Genomic DNA, 24221 nt, shown 5'->3' on the forward strand with positions numbered 1-24221 from the left:
AACTGGCCAGAGTTTTGAGACCACAATAGATGTGATGGAGTATAATGTGGATTAACAGGATTATAATTTTAATCCTGTTAATACTTTCTCTTTAAAAACATACTTCTGTAGTCACATAATAATAATAATAATAATAATAATAATAGATTTTATTTATAATGCACTTTTCATTCCGAAGAATCTCAAAGTGAAACAGGGGGGGGGGGGGGGGATAACAAATAAAAATGAATAACAAGTAAAAATATAGAATACTACAAACAATCAACCAACACAGAAAACAGAACAGAAAACAGAGCTGATGGTGAACAGAAACAGAGCTGATGGTGAACAAAAAAACAGCTGATGGTGGAAGTCTCTGTTAGCTCCGCAGCACACTGTGGTCCACTCCATGTTTCAGATTTCTCCCAGCGGCAGTGTACCGATGACATCGCCGAGGCAGGACAGCTGAAGACCAGATGATGGGTCTTCATGACGATTCAAACGATGGGGATCGCCGCAGCACCATGCAGGAGGCAGAACATTTTTTCGGGCACTTCTGTGGACACACCGGGGTCGGCGCAGAAGTCCAAGCCGCTCCACGGCCGCAATGCAGAACGGAACAGCGGCGCAGCCGAGAAGCGGAACATCCCAACATCATGCCGAACGCCGATTACGATGGCCCAGATGACGCTAGCCCGGTGCAAACTTCAGCCACCATGCAGCTTAAGCCCAAGGGAGACCACCAGTGAGCAGTCGCGGCGAGAAACATCAAATGTCCTCCAAACCAGAACCAACCAACCGCAGCAATTCAAACGTAAACATTAGAAGCGGTGGAAAACGGCGAAACGAGGAACAACGTCCTCTCAGTGGCTGCCAGCAATCAGCAACAGCCCCAATTGTAGCTCTGACTGTTAGACTAGTCACAAACATAAGGAAATAAAATAAAATCTAAATCTAATAGTACATTAACATGATCATTTGTGGGTGGAGAAGCGGCGAACAGACGACGCCAGCGTCCTCTCCCCCACGTTGCCTCCACATGACTCCACACCTTCACATGACCCTGCCACATCCAGTCAGTGGCATGGAAACACAGAGGCAAACATTTATTTTTTTTATTTTTATTTTTTATTATAGAAATCAAATTACAAACATTCAGCCATCACAGTAGCAAACATTATTAATACATCTAATAATTACATATAATAAATTAAAGTAAATACAATAATAATAGTAAAAATAATAATAATAATAATAAATAAAATTAAAAAATTAAATAAAAAATAATAATAAATAAAAAAATAAATTAATTAAAAACAGACTTACAAAATGTTAATAAAGATAAAGGAAATTAATTATTGAAATTTTGATAAAATATATCAGTTATTGCCATAGCTTTCTTGTTTTTTACCAATTTAAGAGACTCAAAATACATGTCAGTTTCAATTTGGAATAATTTGAAAATTGGTCTTGGAGATTTCCTTTTTTTGCATTGAGCTAACAGCCTCTGAGATTTCCTCTTTAGTAATGGGACGTTCACAATCCATTTTAAATTGTTTCGATATGGTTGGTGTAAATGCTTTGATTGAATCAATAAAACTGTCACAATCATCAAATTGAATATTAGACTTGTAAATATTGCTATAAAATTTACCAATGTATTTTGAAATGTCTAAAGAATTAGAAGTGATATTATTATCAATTTTAAGAGTAGTTAAATTATTTATCTTGCGATTTCGTTTCTCTAAAGCGAAGAAATAACTGGATTTTCTTTCCCCTTGTTCCAGCCATTTAGCTCTAGACCTTATAAATACACCTTTAACCATTTCAACATACATATTTAGGGGTTCAAGCACGAAGTGCTGAACACCTATTGTATTTGTACTGATTAGGGGTTCAAGCACGAAGTGCTGAAACCCTATTGTAATTGTACTGATTTTTATTAGGGGTTCAAGCACGAAGTGCTTGAAAACCTATTGTTATTGTAAGGATTTTTATTATTATTATTTTTCTTCTCCCCTAAAACGCATCGTGCAGCCCAAACCGTAAGTGCTAGAGACTTGAAACTTTGCCAAAAGGTAGTCCAAAAATCGAGGAGAGGTTATCAAAGTATGAGCCCGATTGGCCAATAGGTGGCGCTATAGCGCAAAAAACAAAAAAAAATTACTATTTTGCTTATATCTCAAAAACCCATTGTCGCACATTCAAGTGTCTTACATCATTGGAATCCTTGGCTCAAGTCGAACAAAACGTATATCTCCGATTTCATTTCCGTCATGAAAATTTTTCCGCCATTTTGAATTTTGTTGAAAACCTACTTTTGCGAACTAGTCCCTGGTTTTTTGACCGATCGGAACCAAACCAGTGCCAAAATGTTCACTGTAGTCTTAATATCAATAATTATCGAAAAAAAGTTGAAATTTCGATTCACAGACGATAAGGGGCGTGAAAATGTACATTGAAGGCGGAGCCTATTTTACTAAAGAGGCTATAACTCAAGAACGAAATGAGATATCTTCACCAAACTTGGTACACATATGTAGGGACTCAATTTGAGGTCACGATAAAAAAATCGCGACGATTGGCCACTGGGTGGCGCTATAATGGGAAAAAAACATGAAAATAGCTATAACCACAAGACCGCTAGTCCGATTGACCTGAAAATTGGTATGCAGTGTCTTCGCCCAAGGTACCATGTATGTCTATGAGGACATTGGCGTATCTCAAAAAACATGGCCGCCATCGGCCAATTACGTTTGAGCACCTATTAGATGGGGTTAACGAAGGCCGATCGGAACGAAACTTGATGGGCATGTTTGACTCATGGTCCTAGAGGTCTGTAAGAATTTTGAAAGAAATCGGCCACTAGTTGGCGCTAACGAGTTTTATGGCTCTGTAATCACGTGGTGTTGCACACATCCGCAAAATATGCATATCATATGATAGATCTCCTCATGTTGAACAACTATGCCTCTAGGGCCATTGCTGTCAATCAAATCGTTAATTAAATATTCATAATTATGTTAAAAACCTACTTTTGTGAACTTGACCCTGGTTTTTTGCCCGATCAGAACCAAACAAGTCTAGGACAGTTGTCTGGACTCTCTTAAACAATAATTATCAAAAAAAAGTTGAACTTTTGCATTTGGATGGCTATAACAGGGCCATTTAAAAAAGAGGCGTGGCAAAATAACCTCAATTGCCTATAAATCCTAAGGGGAAACTCAAAACTTCACGAAAATCGTTGGGTACATGTGGCATAACATGCTGATGAAGCATGCAATGTTTTAAAGAGATCGGACTATAGGTGGCGCTATAACTGTGAAAAAGCTATAAAACCATGCATTTCCTATGGTAAATTGCCTATATTGGCTGTAAATGGACTTTTCCATCTATTATTTTAGTGTTTAAAACCTTGATAAATAAAACTTAGTGTCTTTAATGCCTATGTGCTTAAAAGGCCTTAAAGGCTTGAACCCCGCTTAAATGCTGCTTGCAGCTTTAATTAGGGGTTCAAGCACGAAGTGCTGAAACCCTATTGTAATTGTAAAGATTTTTATTATTAGGGGTTCAAGCACGAAGTGCTGAACACCTATTGTATTTGTGCTGATTTTTATTATTATTATTATTATTATTCTGCCGTAAAACTCATCGTGCAGACCAAACCGTAAATGCTAGAGACTTCAAACTTTGTCAATAGGTAGTCCAAAAATCGAGGAGAGGTTATCAAATTATGAGCCAGATTGGCCAATAGGTGGCGCTACAGCAACCAAAAACGCGAAATGGCTCATAACTCCTAAACCGTTCATCCTAAGGGTCAAGTGTCTTATATCATTGGAAAGCTGAGACCATGACGAACAAAACGTATATCTCCGATTTCATTTCCGGTATGCAAATTTTTCCGCCATTTTGAATTTTGTCAAAAACCTACTTTTGCGAACTAGTCCCTGGTTTTTTGACATATCAGAACCAAACCAGTGCCAAAATGTTCTCTCTAGTCTGAATATCAATAATTATCAAAAAAAAGTTGAAATTTTGACTCATGAACGAAAAGGGGCGTGGAAATGTACATTTAAGGCGGAGCCTATTTTACTAAAGAGGCTATAACTACAGCAAGAAATGAGATATCTTCACCAAACTTGGTACACATGTGTATGGGCTCAGTCTTTGGTCACGATAAAAAAATCGCGACGATTGGCCACTTGGTGGCGCTATAACATGGAAAAAACACAAAAAGGGCTATAACCACGCGACCGCTAGTCCGATTGACTGGAAAATTGGTATGCAATGTCTTGGCCCAAGGTACCATGTCTGTCTATGAGAACATTGGCGTATCTCAAAAAACATGGCCGCCATCGGCCAATGAAATTTGAGCACCTATTAGACAGGGTTAACGGAGGTCGATCGGAACAAAACTCAGTGGGCATGTTTAACTCATGGTCCTAGAGGTCTGTAAGAATTTTGAAAGAAATCGGCCACTAGCTGGCGCTAACGAGTTTTATGGCTCTGCAATCACGTGGCGTTGCACACATCGGCAAAATATGCATATCATATGATAGATCTCCTCATGATGAACAACTTTGCCTCCAGAACCATTGCTGTCAATCAAATCATTAAATAAATATTTGCAATTATGTTAAAAACCTACTTTTGCGAACTAGTCCCTGGTTTTTTGCCCAATCAGAACCAAACTAGTCTAGGACAATTCTCTGGACTCTCTAGATCAATAATTATCAAAAAAATGTAGATTTTTTGCATTTGGATGGCTATAACAGGGCCATTTAGAAAAGAGGCGTGGCAAAATACACTCAAAAGCCTATAAATCCTAAGGGGAAACTCAAAACTTCACGGAAATTGTTGGGTATATGTGGCATAACATGTTGAAGACACATGCAAAGTTTTATGGAGATCGGAGTATAGGGGGCGCTATAAGTGTTAAAAAGCTTTGAAAACCATGTATTCCCTATGGTGAATCTCTGTAATCAGGTGGGGTTAAAACAGCCACATAATATGCATAACTTTGCCTCTATAACCAATACTGTCAATCAAATCTTTATTTAAATATTCACAATTATGTTAAAAACCTCGTTTTGCAAACTAGTCCTAGGTTTTTTGCCTGATCGGAACCAAACCACAGCAGTATGATTCTCTGCACTCTCCTGATCAATTCATATTTAGACTTTATAAAGTCATTATTATAATATTTAAAATCACATTTTGTCAGTTTATCACTTCATTTCACCTGATATCTCTCAAATTCATTCAGTGCTTAAAAGCCTTTCATGCAAAAGGTGTCAAATGCTTAAAAACCTTAAATGGCTTGAACCCCGCTAAATGCTGCTCGCAGCTTTAATTATTATTATTATTATTATTATTATTATTATTTTTCTTCTCCCCTAAAACTGAATGTGCAGACAAAACCGTAAGTGCTAGAGACTTCAAACTTGGCCAATAGGTAGTCCTCAATTTGGGGAGAACCTGAGAAGCTATGACCCCGATTGGCCTATAGGTGGCGCTACAGCGACCAAAAGCGCAAAAGGGCTCATAACTCCTAAACCGTGTACTCCACACTCAAGTGTCTTATATCATTGGAAAGCTGAGACCATGACGAACAAAACGTATATCTCCGATTTCATTTCCGTCATAAAAATTTTTCCGCCATTTTGAATTTTGTCGAAAACCTACTTTTGCGAACTAGTCCCTGGTTTTTTGACCGATCGGAACCAAACCAGTGCCAAAATGTTCTCTGTAGGCTGAATATCAATAATTATCGAAAAAATGTTGATATTTCGATTCACGGTTGCTAAGGGGATTCAAAATGGACGTTCAGGGCGGAGCCTATTTTACTAAAAAGGCTATAACTCCAGAAAGAAATGAGCTATCTTCACCAAACTTGGTACACATGTTTATGGGCTCATTCTTTGGTCACGATAAAAAAATCGCGACGATTGGCCACTTGGTGGCGCTATAACATGAAAAAAACACTAAAACGGCTATAACCACGCGACCGCTAGTCCGATTGACTTGAAAATTGGTATGCGGTGTCTTGGCCCAAAGCCCCATGTATGTCTATGAGGACATTGGCGTATCTCAAAAAATATGGCCGCCATCGGCCAATGAAATTTGAGCACCTATTAGACGGGGTTAACGGAGGCCGATCGGAACGAAACTTGGTGGGCCTGTTTGACTCATGGTCCTAGAGGACTGTAAGAATTTTGAAAGAAATCGGCCACTAGTTGGCGCTAACGAGCTTTATGGCTCTGCAATCACGTGGTGTTGCAAACATCCCCAAAATATGCATATCATATGATAGATCTCCTCGTGCTGAACAACTTTGCCTCTGGAACCATTGCTGTCAATCAAATCGTTAGTTAAATATTCGCAATTATGTTAAAAACCTACTTTTGCGAACTAGTCCCTGATTTTTTGCACGACCGAAACCAAACCAGTCTAGGACAATTCTCTGGACTCTCTAGATCAATAATTATCAAAAAAAAGTTGAACTTTTGCATTTGGATGGCTATAACATGGCCAATTAGAAAAGAGGCGTGGCAAAATACACTCAAAAGCCTATAAATCCTAAGCGAAAACTCAAAACTTTACGAAAATTGATGGGTATATGTGGCATAACAATGTGAAGAAGGATGCAACATTTCATGGAGATCGGAGTATAGGTGGCGCTATAAGTGTTAAAAAGCTTTGAAAACCATGTATTCCTATGGTGAATTGCCTGTATTGGCTGTAAATGGTATTTTCCATCGATTATTTCAGCATGCTAATTGTGTTACCAGTATGTTAAAAACATGCTAATCGTGTTAGCATTTTGCTAAAAACATGTCAGCAGTGTAGGGTAGCAACAGGGCCACAAGTTTTGCCATTGCAAGCACAACTCAAATTCAGTCTTTATAAAGTCACTATTTTAACATTTGCAATCGAATTTTGTCAATGTATCACTTCATTTCACCTGAGCTCCCAGATTTAATTGTTTTACTGCTTTAGAGCCTTAAATGCAATACGCCTTAAATGCTTAAATGCCTTAAGTCGCTTGAACCCCGCTAATTGCTGCTCGCAGCTATATTTAGGGGTTCAAGCACGAAGTGCTGAACACCTATTGTATTTGTGCTGATTTTTATTATTATTATTATTATTATTATTATTATTATTCTGCCGTAAAACTCATCGTGCAGACCAAACCGTAAAAGCTAGATACTTCAAACTTTGTCAATAGGTAGTCCAAAAATCGAGGAGAGGTTATCAAATTATGAGCCAGATTGGCCAATAGGTGGCGCTACAGCAACCAAAAACGCGAAATGGCTCATAACTCCTAAACCGTTCGTCCTAAGGGTCAAGTGTCTTATATCATTGGAAAGCTGAGACCATGACGAACAAAATGTATATCTCCGATTTCATTTCCGGTATGCAAATTTTTCCGCCATTTTGAATTTTGTCAAAAACCTACTTTTGCGAACTAGTCCCTGGTTTTTTGACATATCAGAACCAAACCAGTGCCAAAATGTTCTCTCTAGTCTGAATATCAATAATTATCAAAAAAAAGTTGAAATTTTGACTCAGGAACGAAAAGGGGCGTGGAAATGTACATTTAAGGCGGAGCCTATTTTACTAAAGAGGCTATAACTCCAGCAAGAAATGAGATATCTTCACCAAACTTGGTACACATGTTTAGGGGCTCAGTCTTTGGTCACGATAAAAAAATCGCGACGATTGGCCACTTGGTGGCGCTATAACATGGAAAAAACACAAAAAGGGCTATAACCACGCGACCGCTAGTCTGATTGACTTGAAAATTGGTAAGCAGTGTCTTGGCCCAAGGTACCATGTCTGTCTATGAGAACATTGGCGTATCTAAAAAAAACATGGCCGCCATCGGCCAATGAAATTTGAGCACCTATTAGACAGGGTTAACGGAGGTCGACCAGAACGAAACTCAGTAGGCATGTTTGACTCATGGTCCTAGAGGTCTGTAAGAATTTTGAAAGAAATCGGCCACTAGTTGGCGCTAATGAGTTTTATGGCTCTGCAATCACGTGGTGTTGCACACATCGGCAAAATATGTATATCATATGATAGATCTCCTCATGTTGAACAACTTTGCCTCTAGAACCATTTCGGTCAATCAAATTGTTAAATAAATATTTGCAATAATGTTAAAAACCTACTTTTGCGAACTAGTCCCTGGTTTTTTGCGCAATCAGAACCAAACCAGTCTAGGACAATTCTCTGGACTCTCTAGATCAATAATTATCAAAAAAAGTTGATTTCTTGCATTTGGATGGCTATAACAGAGCCATTTAGAAAAGAGGCGTGGCAAAATACACTCAAAAGCCTATAAATCCTAAGAGGAAACTCAAAACTTCACGAAAATTGTTGGGTATATGTGGCATAACATGTTGAAGACACATGCAATGTTTTATGGAGATCGGAGTATAGGGGGCGCTATAAGTGTTAAAAAGCTTTGAAAACCATGTATTCCCTATGGTGAATTGCCTGTAAATGGTATTTTCCATCTCTGTAATCAGGTGGGGTTAAAACAGCCACATAATATGCATATATTATGATAGATCTTCTCATACTGAACAACTTTGCCTCTAAACTAGTCCTAGGTTTTTTGCCTGATCGTAACCAAACCACAGCAGTATGATTATCTGCACTCTCCTGATCAATTCATATTTAGACTTTATAAAGTCACTATTATAATATTTAAAATCACATTTTGTCAGTTTATCACTTCATTTCACCTGATATCTCTCAAATTCATTCAGTGCTTAAAAACCTTTCATGCAAAAGGCGTCAAATGCTTAAAGACCTTAAATGGCTTGAACCCCGCTAAATGCTGCTCGCAGCTTTAATTATTATTATTATTATTATTCTGCCGTAAAACTCATCGTGCAGACCAAACCGTAAATGCTAGAGACTTCAAACTTTGTCAATAGGTAGTCCAAAAATCGAGGAGAGGTTATCAAATTATGAGCCAGATTGGCCAATAGGTGGCGCTACAGCAACCAAAAACGCGAAATGGCTCATAACTCCTAAACCGTTGCTCCTAAGGGTCAAGTGTCTTATATCATTGGAAAGCTGAGACCTTGTCGAACAAAACGTATATCTCCGATTTCATTTCCGGTATGCAAATTTTCCCGCCATTTTGAATTTTGTCAAAAACCTACTTTTGCGAACTAGTCCCTGGTTTTTTGACATATCAGAACCAAACCAGTGCCAAAATGTTCTCTCTAGTCTGAATATCAATAATTATCAAAAAAAAGTTGAAATTTTGACTCATGAACGAAAAGGGGCGTGGAAATGTACATTTAAGGCGGAGCCTATTTTACTAAAGAGGCTATAACTCCAGCAAGAAATGAGATATCTTCACCAAACTTGGTACACATGTGTATGGGCTCAGTCTTTGGTCACGATAAAAAAATCGCGACGATTGGCCACTTGGTGGCGCTATAACATGGAAAAAACACAAAAAGGGCTATAACCACGCGACCGCTAGTCCGATTGACTTGAAAATTGGTATGCAGTGTCTTGGCCCAAGGTACCATGTCTGTCTATGAGAACATTGGCGTATCTCAAAAAACATGGCCGCCATCGGCCAATGAAATTTGAGCACCTATTAGACAGGGTTAACGGAGGTCGATCGGAACGAAACTCAGTAGGCATGTTTGACTCATGGTCCTAGAGGTCTGTAAGAATTTTGAAAGAAATCGGCCACTAGTTGGCGCTAACGAGTTTTATGGCTCTGCAATCACGTGGTGTTGCACACATCGGCAAAATATGCATATCATATGATAGATCTCCTCATGTTGAACAACTTTGCCTCTAGAACTATTTCTGTCAATCAAATTGTTAAATAAATATTTGCAATAATGTTAAAAACCTACTTTTGCGAACTAGTCCCTGGTTTTTTGCCCAATCAGAACCAAACCAGTCTAGGACAATTCTCTGGACTCTCTAGATCAATAATTATCAAAAAAAAGTTGATTTTTTGCATTTGGATGGCTATAACAGGGCCATTTAGAAAAGAGGCGTGGCAAAATACACTCAAAAGCCTATAAATCCTAAGGGGAAACTCAAAACTTCACGAAAATTGTTGGGTATATGTGGCATAACATGTTGAAGACACATGCAAAGTTTTATGGAGATCGGAGTATAGGGGGCGCTATAAGTGTTAAAAAGCTTTGAAAACCATGTATTCCCTATGGTGAATTGCCTGTAAATTGTATTTTCCATCTCTGTAATCAGGTGGGGTTAAAACAGCCACATAATATGCATATATTATGATAGATCTTCTCATACTGAACAACTTTGCCTCTATAACCAATACTGTCAATCAAATCTTTATTTAAATATTCACAATTATGTTAAAAACCTCGTTTTGCAAACTAGTCCAAGGTTTTTTGCCTGATCGGAACCAAACCACAGCAGTATGATTCTCTGCACTCTCCTGATCAATTCATATTTAGACTTTATAAAGTCACTATTATAATATTTAAAATCACATTTTGTCAGTTTTTCACTTCATTTCACCTGATATCTCTCAAATTCATTCAGTGCTTAAAAACCTTTCATGCAAAAGGCGTCAAATGCTTAAAGACCTTAAATTGCTTGAACCCCGCTAAATGCTGCTCGTTTTTATTATTATTATTATTATTCAGCCGAAAAACGCATCGTGCAGACCAAACCGTAAGAGCTGGAAACTTGAAACTTTGTCAATAGGTAGTACAAAAATCGAGGAAAGGTTATCAAATTATGAGCCAGATTGGCCCATAGGTGGCGCTATAGCAATCAATTGCGCAAAATGGCTCATAACTCCTAAACCGTTTGGTCCACACTCAAGTGTCTTATATCATTGGAAAGCTGAGACCTTGGCAAACAAAACGTATATCTCCGATTTCATTTCCGTCATTAAAAATTTTCCGCCATTTTGAATTTTGTTGAAAACCTACTTTTACGAACTAGTCCCTGGTTTTTTGACCGATCGGAACCAAACCAGTGCCAAAATGTTGTCTGTAGTCTGAATATGAACATTCATTGAGAAAAAGTTGAAATATCGATTCACGGAAGATAAGGGGATCAAAATGGACGCTCAGGGCGGAGCCTATTTTACTAAAAAGACTATAACTCCAAAATGAAATGAGATATCTTCACCAAACTTGGTAAATGTGTGTATGGGCTAATTCTCTGGTCTCGATAAAAAAATCGCGACGATTGACCACTTGGTGGCGCTATAATGGGAAAAAAACATGAAAATAGCTATAACCACACGACCGCTAGTCCGATTGACCTGAAAATTGGTATGCAGTGTCTTGGCCCAAGGTACTATATAGGTCTATGAGGACATTGGTGTATCTCAAAAAACATGGCAGCCATCGGCCAATGAATTCGAGCACCTATTAGACGGGGTTAACAGAGGCCAATCCGAATGAAACTCAGTGGACATGTTTGACTCATGGTCCTAGAGGTCTGTAAGAATTTTGAAAGAAATCGGCCACTAGTTGGCGCTAACGAGTTTTATGGCTCTGTTATCACGTGGTGTGGCACCCATCCACAAAATATGCATATCATGTGATAGATCTCCTCATGCTGAACAACTTTGCCTCTAGAACTATTGCTGTCAATCAAATCATTAATTAAATTTTTGTAATTATGTTAAAAACCTACTTTTGCAAACTAGTCCCTGGTTTTTTGCCCGATCGGAACCAAACTAGTCAAGGATAATTCTCTGGACTCTCTAGATCAATAATCATTGAAAAAAAATTGAACTTTTACATTTGGATGGCTATACTAGGGCCATTTAAAAAAGAGGCGTGGCAAAATACACTCAAAAGCCTATAAATCCTAAGGGAAAACTCAAAACTTCACGAAAATTGTTGGGTATATGTGGCATACCATGCTGATAAAGCATGCAAAGTTTTAAAGAGATCGGACTATAGGTGGCGCTATAACTGTTAAAAAGCTTTAAAAACCATGCATTTCCTATGGTAAATTGCCTATATTGGCTGTAAATTGACTTTTCCATCTATTATTTTAGTGTTTAAAATCTTGCTAAATAAAACTTAATGTCTTTAATGCCTATGTGCTTAAAAGGCCTTAAAGGCTTGAACCCCGCTAAATGCTGCTTGCAGCTTTAATTTCTATTTCCTCTTGTAATTTTTTCATTGTTGTTTCTTCTTCCTCTGAAAGATTATCCTTATTCATTAAAATGTTTAATTGATCCATAATACTTATTTCTTTGGCTATATTTTTTTTTTTAAATTACTTTGCTTCGTTTAATAGCTATTTCTCTCATTTTAAATTTGAAAAGTTCCCATTTTTGTATATGATTCACTTCATTATTATCAAATATGATTTTTGCTGTTTTTTTGACTAAATCACAAAACTCATTATCTTTTAATAAATTATTAATAAAGTTTCCAATAACCACGTATATTACCATTTTTTTGTTTTGTTCCTGCTAAATGGATCGAGATTAGTTTATGATCAGAAAATGGGGCATAGCTATGTGATGATTCTGAAACGAATTGCAGACAGTATGGAGATATAAGCCATAAATCAATTCTAGACTGTAAGGATCTATTGACATTAGTCCAGGTAAATTTGTTAATGTTAGGATTTAAAAAACGCCAAACATCTATAATTCCCAGCTGTTCACAAATATATGCTGTACTTTTGAATCTTGAATGTGGGATTACTCTCCAGGTATTCTATCTAGAAGATCGTCTGGAGCATCATTAAAATCGCCTCCAATAACCAAGTGTGCATTCTTATATTTGTTTTTAAAGGCTTCAAGTTTCATACAAAGTTGTAAGAACATTATTTTTGCTTGAGCTGTATTGTTATAGTTATATAAATTGCAAACTATAAAGAAGGAATTGTTTAATTTGAAAACCAAGATTATCCATCTACCCTCATTTGATGTCATCGATTCAATTATATCTCCTTTAAAGTTATTAAGTAGAATAGCAACACCTGCAGATTGTTGAGAGGCATGACAAAAATAACATACATCACCCCACTGTGCTTTCCAAAACCTCACATCATTGTCCACCGAATGAGTCTCTTGTAGAAAAATAAAATCAGCATTTTTTCGTCTACTGAATAAAAAGATTGATTTCCTTTTGATGATGTCACGAATCCCCCTGACATTCAAAGATATTATTTTTAAAGAACTAAAATGGAAGTCTGTCATAATGAAAGAAAAAAAATATAACTAGATGGCTGTTAGTTATAAGAACAGGTTAAGAAAGAAAGAGAAAAGAAACTAACTGAGATAGAACATTGCAGAGATTAGCTTACCACTAAGTAGAAAGCTCTGAACATGAGTACTTTAAGTAACTAATTTGTAAAACTTTTTTTATTTTTATTTTTATAACTATTGGAGTGAACATATTGCTCTTATAATTGCAAACAAAGACAGCAAATTAACCCATCAGGAATAAGTGGCACTACCTTGAAAAATTGTAGCCTACGTTAAAGTCATTTTAACCTGTTAAGCTGTGTGTCTCACACCGTTAATGATGACAGCAGGACCCTGCCATTTCGTTTTCTTTCCGTCAGCACGCGCTTGCTTCACAAGAGGCCACAGTTTGTTTCTGCATTGTCTCTCCTGTTGAGTTAAGTCTTCAGTCATCCGAAGGTTCTTTCTCTTCATGACATCAGCGTTGAGGGAAGCTCTCCATAGATTGAATCTGAAGGTGCGCATGGTGAACTGAATGATAACGGGTCGTGTGCTTTTATCCTCTCGCGGGCGTCCGACTCTGTGCACGGTGTCCACCAAGAATCCAAGCTTGCTTTTTTCCTCTGGAATGATTTCTGCAATAATCTCCAGAACCTGTTTCCTCACATCCTCGTTACTGCTTTCTGGAAGATTCAAAAGGCGAAGATTCCATCTCCTACTGTACCGTTCAGACTCTTCTTGTTTCTCCCGCAAGATTGTCATCTGGTCACTCATCTTCTTTACTGTGTCCTCAATGCTGGATTTCCAGTCCTTTCACACTTTCTTGCACACTAGCAATATCGGCAGTATTTTTCATGACCATTTCTTCAAATTTCAAAAAACGGTCGTTTAAGCCATTAATGGCTTTTAGGATGTCAGCATTTGAAACGGTTTCCTCTTCTTTGGAGCAGACCTTCTTGGGATTTGGGCTCTTTGTGGGAGTATCAGGAAGAGGTGTACATAAGCCAGAGAATGAATTTTCGTCAACTAAATCCATTGTCAAGCCTTCTTTCCTCACCTTCTTGGAATCTCTCTTTGACATCTCACGTGTCCTATCTGTTTGCAAAGCTTTGGTTTACAACGCACATGTTCTTGATTAGCACAACTTTGGCTATCAACGAGCAGGTCGTACGCTACTTGCTGTTTCACAAATTTTAACCAACTTAAGTCCTTTTATTTAGGCGAATGAACTTACGGATGCAAGAGCAACATTTCACTCCTTCGTTTGTCGATGAAATAGTTTTAATGGTGAGTTTAAATCATTAGTACTCAGTCAGAGTCTCGGAGCTCAGAATAAGACGTCTGCACAGGTCGCCATCTTGGACCAACCCCCCGCAGAGGCAAATTCAAGCAAGCTATCTCTTAGCCATGACATCACCTCAGCTCCACCCACGTCCCGCCTCTTTGCCCATTTTCAGTTATCTGGGAGTGACACGTTGCCAAGATTCCAACAGCCAACTTTACGCTTTAAAACTGCTCTTCAGAAACCTACGGGTGACATCACTAGAGACACTACATCCATATTTTTTTTTACAGTCTATGAATCAAATACAGAGTCAACATTATTTTTTTTTTTTTTACTTTTGGCTTTCCATAGCTTGCACATCATGTGAAGATCGCGCACACAGAGTGGAGCACAGAAAGTCATTGTCAATGCTGTCCTGTGATTTATCACTAAAATAGCTTAGAAACTCAAAAGTTATAGCATACATTTTTCTACTTTTGAAGTAATTACATACAATGCACAACTTCACTTTTCACTAAAGAGACGGTATGACTAATTCACACACGCAATCTCTCTTTCATTAATGCATTTAACTACTCTCACGGTGCTAATTTATTTTAAAAAGAAATATCCCACCTTTAAAAGTCAAGCATATTTACAATGCATACCTTATCAGTGAACTATATGATTAAACAAAAAAACACTAAAACAAAGCAAAAACAAAATAATCTTTCATTAATCGCAATCAAGGTAAAGTGTTCAATTATTTGAGGTTTTGATTATTCAGCCCTATTTTGTATTACATGTTGCATTCCATAGGCTTGGAGCAACATTGAGGCGAGTAAATAATAACAGAATGTCAGTCTCTAATATTCTATATATTACTGTATGTATACGTTGTTGTGGAAATTCTCAATACGTATATTTGACTTCACCATGGACAATTCAAAACAACTCCCAGTTGTTAATATAAAACTAAAGTATCTCAAGGCAATTCCCTTCTCAAATGCATCTAACACAATTTCAATACTTTGAGGTAATTCACCTCTCAAAGTAAGGTGATGGCAAGGACCCTTAATACTTAAGCATTACAGCCTCACCTGGAGGACATTTCTATAGTCTTCCAACACTATCACCGTCTCTGCTGTGACCTGTTGAGCGCAGAATCTTTAGTACTTCTATTCCTCAGCTACGCAGCATACTGACACCACTCCCAAGTTGCTTTGTGCTGAAATGAAGTTTTATTCACGGCCAGGAGATCAATGATCACAACAACCAAATGAGTCTCCTGAAAAGATAGAAACATGTACATTTAAACAATACAGCTTGAGTGAAAATCAGTGTCACTCAAGTTTCCTTCACTGTGATTGGTTCTGGTGATTGGTTTATAATGTTCTATCATATGACTTCTATTTGTATTAAACACCTTTTTGGGTGGTCTTTGACCTGAACATCCTTAGTCTGCGTTTTTCTGTAGTTTCATGTTAAATAACCCTTTTACCATTTCTGAGGCCATTATATCATATATTTCCATCACAATGTTAAACTGATTTTGTGATGCAGATGTTGAAGCGTGCTCTGGGTGAGACTGGAGAAATGTGTGAGCAAGAAGAGGAAGATAAACGGTCTCATCATAGCGACAGCGTCATGGAGTGCAGATGCACTCCCAAAAACATAGGTATGTCAGGTCGTTTCACACTACTGCCATCATATGACTATACCTCAGCTCAGACAACTAAACATGCCTTTTGTTTATATCTAGGTTCGTGTCATGCACACTCATTGTTGGCCTCCCCTCCACCTGCACAGCACTCCTTCCAGCAAGATGCTGTGTTGAAAGACTTGTACAATACCAAGCATAGCCAGCAACAGCACAAGAACACCCAGGTACATCCTGCACAATATCAAAATGTGTAACACTTTATAATAAGTGTACAGTAATAAAGGACTTACAAATCATTAACAAACTATTAGTTTATAGTCAATTCATAGTTAATATATAATTTTATCTACACTTAATATATAACTAATAGGCTACAAAAAATAAAGTGAGTTCTTCATTAATTGTCACTGTAATTAACACAATTATATCTCGTAACAAAGGAATTGTTAATTAGTTATTCACTTTCTTTTTTTCAGACAAATACAATCTGTGTTATTAAAAAAAATTCTGGCTCTTCCAGTGTATGACACATGGTGTATGGCAAGAACTAATTTACGCTAGTCCTACATCATGCGCTGGAACAGCTGTCTCTCGTGAACACGCATACTACTGTTACTGGTTATTTATTAAGTTAGCTGTGTCGAGCTCTTGCATGGTGCACTTTTATGGACTCTCACTCTGTTCTCCCCTACTCTGTTTTCTCTCACTCTACCCTAAATATATTTTGCCACAGTGTGAATGGGAAGCACTGAAATCTGTTTGTGGCGGTCAAAGTTGATATTGTGGCGGGCCACCCACCACAAAATTTATCAATGTATGGGAAACTGAAGAATTGACTGTGATTGAGACATGTATTCAGTACATTTATTATAACAGAAATATTTATTGTTTTTGCCTCAGTTTAAGGGTGGAAACATGGTTTTGTTTGTTACGCACTTCAATCCCTACCCAACATTCTTTGTTTTCTTCTCAGGTAGGCCTAGTAAATCCAGGCATTTGGTTGATGAAATATTGATTAAAATTACACTACAATTGATATAAAACGAAATTCACTTTAAAGAAAGTATTTCTATAGAACAAAACTTAATGAAGTGGTCAAAATCATGCCGCACCCACTCCATGTCTCCTGACATTGCACATCTTGGTGTCTTTCATGTACAACGAATGCCCCAGCGCATTGATGCAGTTTTCCTTAATTTGAGCAGAAGCAACTCCAATTTTTGGCTATACAGATTAGTGTAAGATAACTACAAAGAGTCTACTTTTATTTGTGTACATTCACCAAAACCTTGTCCTTTTGTTAAATAAAGAGCTTTCGACTCTCTCTTTATCCAGCGAGAATCTTTCTAAAATTAAAAAATGAACTGAAACTCAACAAATAGCCTATTATCACACTTGAAATATACCTCTAAAGAAATAATTAAAACACTCAATTTAAAGCTATTTCTCAATTTAAAACTATAAAAAAATATCCTCAATGACTGAATATATAGTTAGAAGGGCTACTTCAGTGATTAGCATATGGCTTTTTATCAGTAGAAACCCTGGAGTATATTCAAGTGATTGTGCTTTCCCCCCTCATATCCCCCTGAGACAAGAGATTTATGCATTTTATTTCTGGAAAAATTCCTCCTATGATGCAAATTGACTGCATCATAATTTGGCCATAGTTTGGTTGAATGTTTGGCCAAAGACTAAAGACTACAGCCAGCAGAGGTAGCCATTTCCGCATGTTTTGAACCCACGCATAGGGGATGGAAGATTACACACAGAGCTCAGCTCGCAGCTGCAGGCATTCATTTAATCGGAGCTATGGTGAGCAATGTAAGTCTTTTAACTTCTCAACTTAATTTCTATGAAAGTTAAGCTTGCAAAGGCATGAACTGAAATGCGCCAGACTGAACTCCCGTTGTGAATGTATGCCGCGAGTGGAGTTGCGATTACCTCAGCTCTCTTCTCAAGAGCTCATCAGCTCATTTATCTCACTCCTGCAGTTAGTGCTCAGTGCTGTGATACTCGCGTGGTGACTCACTCATTATATTGAACAGACACGTTCAGTTTTTAATTGTAGTGTCTTCTCCAACTCAGTCACAGTAATCCAGTAGGTGGCTTTGGGAATGGCCTCACTCATTCTGGGAATTGTAGTCTTTCATCCCCCTGAGACAAAAATACATTTTCTGTCTTTTCTTAGTCTAGAAGGCACCAAATTCAAAAATAATTTCACATTTCTACTACATTGATGACCCAGTATAAATACAGATTCATCTTCCCAATGCTGAAATTTGAACAACCAGCTGCTGCGCTACAGCCCTCCCTCCACAGCTTCTCCCCCATCACAACGGAGCCTGCCGTGAATGCGCAGGCTAGTAAGCAAGCAGGCCCACAGATGAAGGAGGATAAACAGTTATGGCACATTCACTGGTACGGACGAAACATCAACAAATATGATTTACATTGGCTAACTGCATCGGTTTTCAATATTTTCAGAACATGTAACGTTAGCTCCCTACACCTCGGAAAAGCCTCTGATATCTACCCTCGTTTTATTTCGGGCTCTATCTAGTTCTTTCTTCTTGTCTTTTTTAATCATCGTCATCTGTCTTTTTCCGCTTACCCGTCTTTAATTTATGAGCAGGTGCCACTCGAGGAATTGAGTTTGAATTGTTTGTCTGCCAAAAGCAAAGCTGTGGCACACCGGTAATCTTGAATTGTACGCGCTGTGCATGAGAGGGGTGTGATCAGCGCGCATAAGCTTGATTGACACTGCTAAGACACTCCTCCTGGATCTGATTGGTTGTTTCTTACTGGATGCTCTGTATTTCTGCAAATGGCAATAGGAACACTGGGAGGAGCCAGATGAGCTTGATTTTTTTTCACAGATTATCTCTCATATTCTTCTGTCAGGACATAATGACAGATTTCACAAATATGTAAAAAATAAATTTTTATAAAAGTAAACTACTGCAGCTTTAACTGTATGTTCAGTGTTATTTATATTTTCAGGATTATATTTATATTAGGGCTGTCAATCGATTAAAATATTTAATCATGATTAATCACATATTGTCATGAGTTAACTTGTGATTAATCGCAATTTATTATTTTACAAAAATCGCATCTGTATTATATCTGTTGCACATTTTACACATATATAGTGTGTGTGTGTGTGTATGTGTGTGTGTATATATATATTATATATATATATATATATATATATATATATATATATATATATATATATATATATATATATATATATATATAATATATATAATTATATTAGCCTTAATATTGTCCCCAAGTGGAAATTTTGATTTGTGTAAACCGAGTTCTGGCTGTCTTTCTCTGCCTTTGAGAAAATGAGAACTCAGATGAGCTGATCTTGAATTCTCGTGTTATGACATCATAACAGGAAAGGTTACCTCCCCTTCCTCTGCTTTGCCCGCCCAGATAATTAGTAGAGAATGGATTCAGTTTATCAGTCGTTATGTCAGCACAGGCTTTACCATATGGATTTGACAGCACCACCACAAACAGTGAGTAACAATGTTCATTAATGCTTGATCTAGGACTTCTAGGACTTCACTTGTGTTTATTCAGAGCTCTCAGATACAAACAAAATACATTTGCGCACGGACAGCGCTCTCAACAATACAGTACAATAACATTTTCTCAGCAATCTATCTCCAGCTCTCAGTCTCTCGGACTGCCAGTTTTGCAGCTGCAGCTGGCCACTAGGGACAGGCTCCATAAGGGAGCAGAATCTCATTGAGCTCCATGTTAAAATTCCCAACTTTACATTTTTTTTATAATTCATTCGTTTACATTATATAAAGCCTTAAAGTTCTGCATAATTAAGGGCATGGTTACTTTGAGTGACAGGTGGATAGCCATTTATCCGCCATCTATAGTCACTGCGTCACTTAAGCTCCGCCCACATCCCACCTCTTTGCCCATTTTCTGTTAGCCGTGAGTGACACGCAATGACCCTTTAGCAAGATGGAAACGGCCAGCTCACCCCTACTTTATGCTTCAGTCTATGGACTAAACCACACCCCCTCTGCCACATAATCTCATTTCAAATGCAAAGATGTCAACCAATCACAACAGTGAGTGTTTTCACTGATGTCTCACAGCAGACACACCCTTGAAACAGAGCATTCATGCCAGAGGACTAATATCAGTATAGAAAAATTCCTTCTATTTCTAAATTATGACATTTTTTTGATGTAAAAACCATATTAAAAATTTATGTACACCTCAGGAAACATTATAAAATAATTTTAAAAAATCCATGCTATGGGACGTTTAACGGCCCGAGTGTGCTCATTGTACCACGGTGTTGGAATATGTTCTTTAATCATCTTTAAGCGCAGGGGAGAAACTTTGTCTAAAGTGTTGAAACAGTAGTTTTTGTTGCAACATCGAGTTCCTCAAGGCTATCTGGGATGCTGAGGAGATGGAACTGATGATGGAGATTATTTACAAAGCAATCTTTAGTTGCAGTGGTGATAGTCCTGCCATATTTAAAGTGATGGGACAGCTTTGCAGCCTTAGCTAAATTTAAGTATACATGATACTAGGTAATGATTTGAGATGTCATCACTCTGCTGCAGAATTTCAACGGTATCAACATTTATTCCATGTGACAGTATTAGGTTTAGAGTATGATTACGGTGATGAGTGGGTCCTAATACGCATTGTCTAACTCCCAATAGAGTTTAGAATGTCTCTAAATACCAATCCCGATGTGTCTTTTTCATTGTCTACATGGATAATAAGATCACCAACAATTAATACTTTATCTGCAGCCAATATTAACTGATGAGTTGGCAAACCAGCAAATTCTTTGATAAAGTCTGTATTGTGCCCTGGTGGCTTAGCCAACACAAATGTCAAACAATTTATCATTTACACTACACAGCATTACATAAAGCACCAAAACTTCCAAGGACTTATTTTTGAAGCTTCTTCTGAGTAATGCTGAATATATTATTATAAATTGCAGAAACACCTCCCCCTTTACCTTTCAGACGTAGCTCGTGTTTATAACAATAATCTTGGGGGGGTGCACTCATTTAAAGTAATGCAGTCGTCAGGTGTTAGCCAGGTTTCTGTCAAACACAGCACATCTAGGTTATGATCTATAAGGCGAAAGGGATGGAATATTCAGCAACCTGAGCTTTATCAATTGTTCATCTGTATTATATCTGTTGTTTATTTGTTGGACAACAATTAAATTTTTACTGTTGAATGGCTTTGATGATTTTTTGTATTTACTAATTTGTGGAACAGACACAGTCTTTATGTGATAATGTCTTGGTGAAAGAGTCTCTATGTGCTGGGATTTAGCTGACTCTGGTGACGTGAGACAGCGCAAAATAGGCCCTGAAATATTTTCTCCCATTCTTTCATTTTCTGGTCAGAACAGACAACACAAAGGTGGTGGCATATATCAATCACCAAGGGGGGTACATTTGTTGCAACTACATTGTCTGGGGCACTGCGCACTTTAGCTCTCAGCTCGCGATGCACATCCCGGGAGTCCTGAATGTAGGAGCATATCTCCTGTCAAGGGGCAACCCATTATATGGAGGATTGTTACTCCACCCATAGGTGGTGGATCAGATTTAAGAGATGCATACATGGCTGCCATGAATCTCTTCATGAATCTCTTGAAGGCAAATGCAATATTTCCTATGGAGGGATTTTTCAGTCAGATTATAAACTAAAAGTCTAAAACTAAAAGTCTTAAACCAAAACTTAAAATCTAAATTTGAAACTTAAAGTCCAAGTCGAAAATGAATTTGGTATTTAGGATTGGGCATTTGGTATTTAGGATAGGGCATTTTCTATTTAGGGTTGGGCATTTGGTCATTTAGCCATTTAGGATTGAGGATTGGGGATTTGGGGATTTAGGATTGGGAATTTGGTATTTAGGATTGGGCATTTAATCATTTAGCCATTTAGGATTGAGGATTGGGGATTTAGGATTGGGCATTTGAGGATTGAGGATTGGGGAGTGTATGCAAATTAGGAGGCGTGGCCCAAATACTGGAGGCTGGGTTTGAAATGGCTGGTGCGCAGATGCACCTTATGGACAGCAGAGGGAGCTCCCAGTGCTAAGGAGCACTGGCGTAGGAACCGGGGGGGACGGGGGGGACGTGTCCCCCTCAATATTGGAAAATGCTGCATGTGTCCCACCCAAAAATTAGCCTATACGCAGGGACAAAAACTGTAACATTTGGAATTTTATTTTGAAAGCGCAACAAAGAAGATATTCGGTTTTGCCAGTCAAACCCAAAGTGATTTCATGCTATGTTTGAATAATCACCATTCGCAAATCACCAGCTTCATAACGCACGCGCGTTGCTACGGTTACGCGCCTGTCCCGAAGTTAGGGATGGGCATTTTCCCAAAATATTGTATTCGAATATTTGGGCTCATAAAAATCGAATATTCGAATATTCGTTTATTTAAATTAGGTATTTTGAGAAAATGAGAAATGTTTCTTTCTTTTTTTCTCTAAACATGTCGTCACCATTTCTGAACAAGCTTATGATTAGGCAATGTACACAACACGCTTACGTTATATCTTAAGGTTTTTAAAACATTAAACAGTGTGTAAAAAAATGCCTAAAGAACAAAAGCATTATAAGCTCAAGAAGCACGAGCGCGTCAGTTAGCGTGACGTATACACACACACACACACACACACACACAAACGTCAATAGGCTATAGCCTACCGACCTGTGTGTTTGATATGGCTGATGTGTTTACTTTGTATTGTTTCACATTTTCATGTAGAGAGAAACTATAATATTATTGGATTATGATATTATTCTCGGGTGAGAAAATGCGCCACTGACAGGCGTTGCGGAGACAAAGATAACGGTTAAGTGAAGTTTGAGTGAAGAACTTTGTGTTTTCTGTTCATAAACCCTCAAAGAACTTTAAAGGAAGCATTTGTCTCGAGATCATTTTGCTATCATAAGTTATCTCACTCTCACTCGGGGTAGCTGTAACAGATGAGCTTACCTGAGCAGTGATCGCTCATTCCACTGGTGTTTGGATTTCATGTGATTCTCGTTTGTGGTGGTGATATTATTATAACTCAGTTTCAGTAATTGATTTCATCAAAAGTAACTCCATTTTGTAACAGCATTTTCAATTTTCATCGAAGTAACGTTAATTCCAAACATTGCGAGGCAGACGACGGCATTGTGATCAAATGCACTTAACTTATAAACCTTCTCCACAACGCCACCCAGTGGATTGAGATATAACTGCGAGATTTAGAGGGATTTCTCATGGATGCACTGTGTAGCCAGTTGCTTGTGACTTTTTATTTTATGTCATCCTACTTTTATTATTTTATTTTACCTTACCTTATTTGTGTTGAAAGAAATATTTTTGTAAATGTTTTAACTTCATCACAACTTAATGTTACCCTTTCATTGTTATTTATGTTTAATTTTCAATGGTTCCAGTCGGGAGTTCCTACCAATTGTTGTAGGTGGGGCCTTAATTAGTGGCGCACCTTAGGATGCCGCTTCCTCTTTAAGCGTTCGCGCCAAGCGGCAACCTCCCGCGATCTCTCTTGAAGCCAATACGGAAGTAATGTAAACTGTAATTCTTCAACTGGCCACTAGGGACAGGCTCCAGAAGGGAGCAGAATCTCATTGAGCCCCATGTTAAAATTCTCAACTTTAAAGCAGAAAAAAACATGTTTACAGCCTGGTACAAATTGTGGTTTTGGCTTATAAGGCTAATTTTGATCTTCATGACAACTCTGAGGGGGGTGAATTTTTTTATAACTCATTCGTTTACGTTATATAAAGCCTTAAGGCTCTACATAATTAAGGGCGTGGTTACAAGTGGATAGCCATTTATCCGCCGTCTATAGTTATTGCGTCACCTCAGCTCCGCGCACATCCCGCCTTTTTGCCCATTTTCTATTATCCGGGAGTGACACGCGGTGACTCGCTCACAAGATGGCAACGCCCAGCTCGGCCATACTTTAAGCTTCAGAACGGCTTATCGGAATCCTATGGGTGACGTCACGGACACTACGTCCATATTTTTTTACAGTCTATGGTTCGCGCTCAGTCTGACTGTGA

At 38.0% G+C, this 24221-nt stretch overlaps 1 protein-coding gene across 3 annotated transcripts in view; it reads left to right on the top strand.

Moving 5' to 3' along the window:
- LOC137094135 (centrosomal protein of 95 kDa-like) overlaps positions 1-24221 on the top strand; it is a 210422-nt gene that overhangs the window by 86519 nt on the left and 99682 nt on the right. For all 3 annotated transcript variants that reach the window (XR_010908600.1, XM_067459432.1, XM_067459433.1), the window contains exons 12-13: positions 16002-16116; positions 16201-16325. Coding sequence is in view for 2 of the 3 variants with exons in the window: in XM_067459432.1 (XP_067315533.1) it covers positions 16002-16116; positions 16201-16325 (240 nt within the window). In the remaining variant the exon portion in view is untranslated. The remainder of the gene's footprint in view (positions 1-16001; positions 16117-16200; positions 16326-24221) is intronic.

The sequence above is a fragment of the Pseudorasbora parva genome, chromosome 12 (genome assembly GCF_024679245.1).
Source record: "Pseudorasbora parva isolate DD20220531a chromosome 12, ASM2467924v1, whole genome shotgun sequence".
NCBI lineage: Eukaryota > Metazoa > Chordata > Actinopteri > Cypriniformes > Gobionidae > Pseudorasbora > Pseudorasbora parva.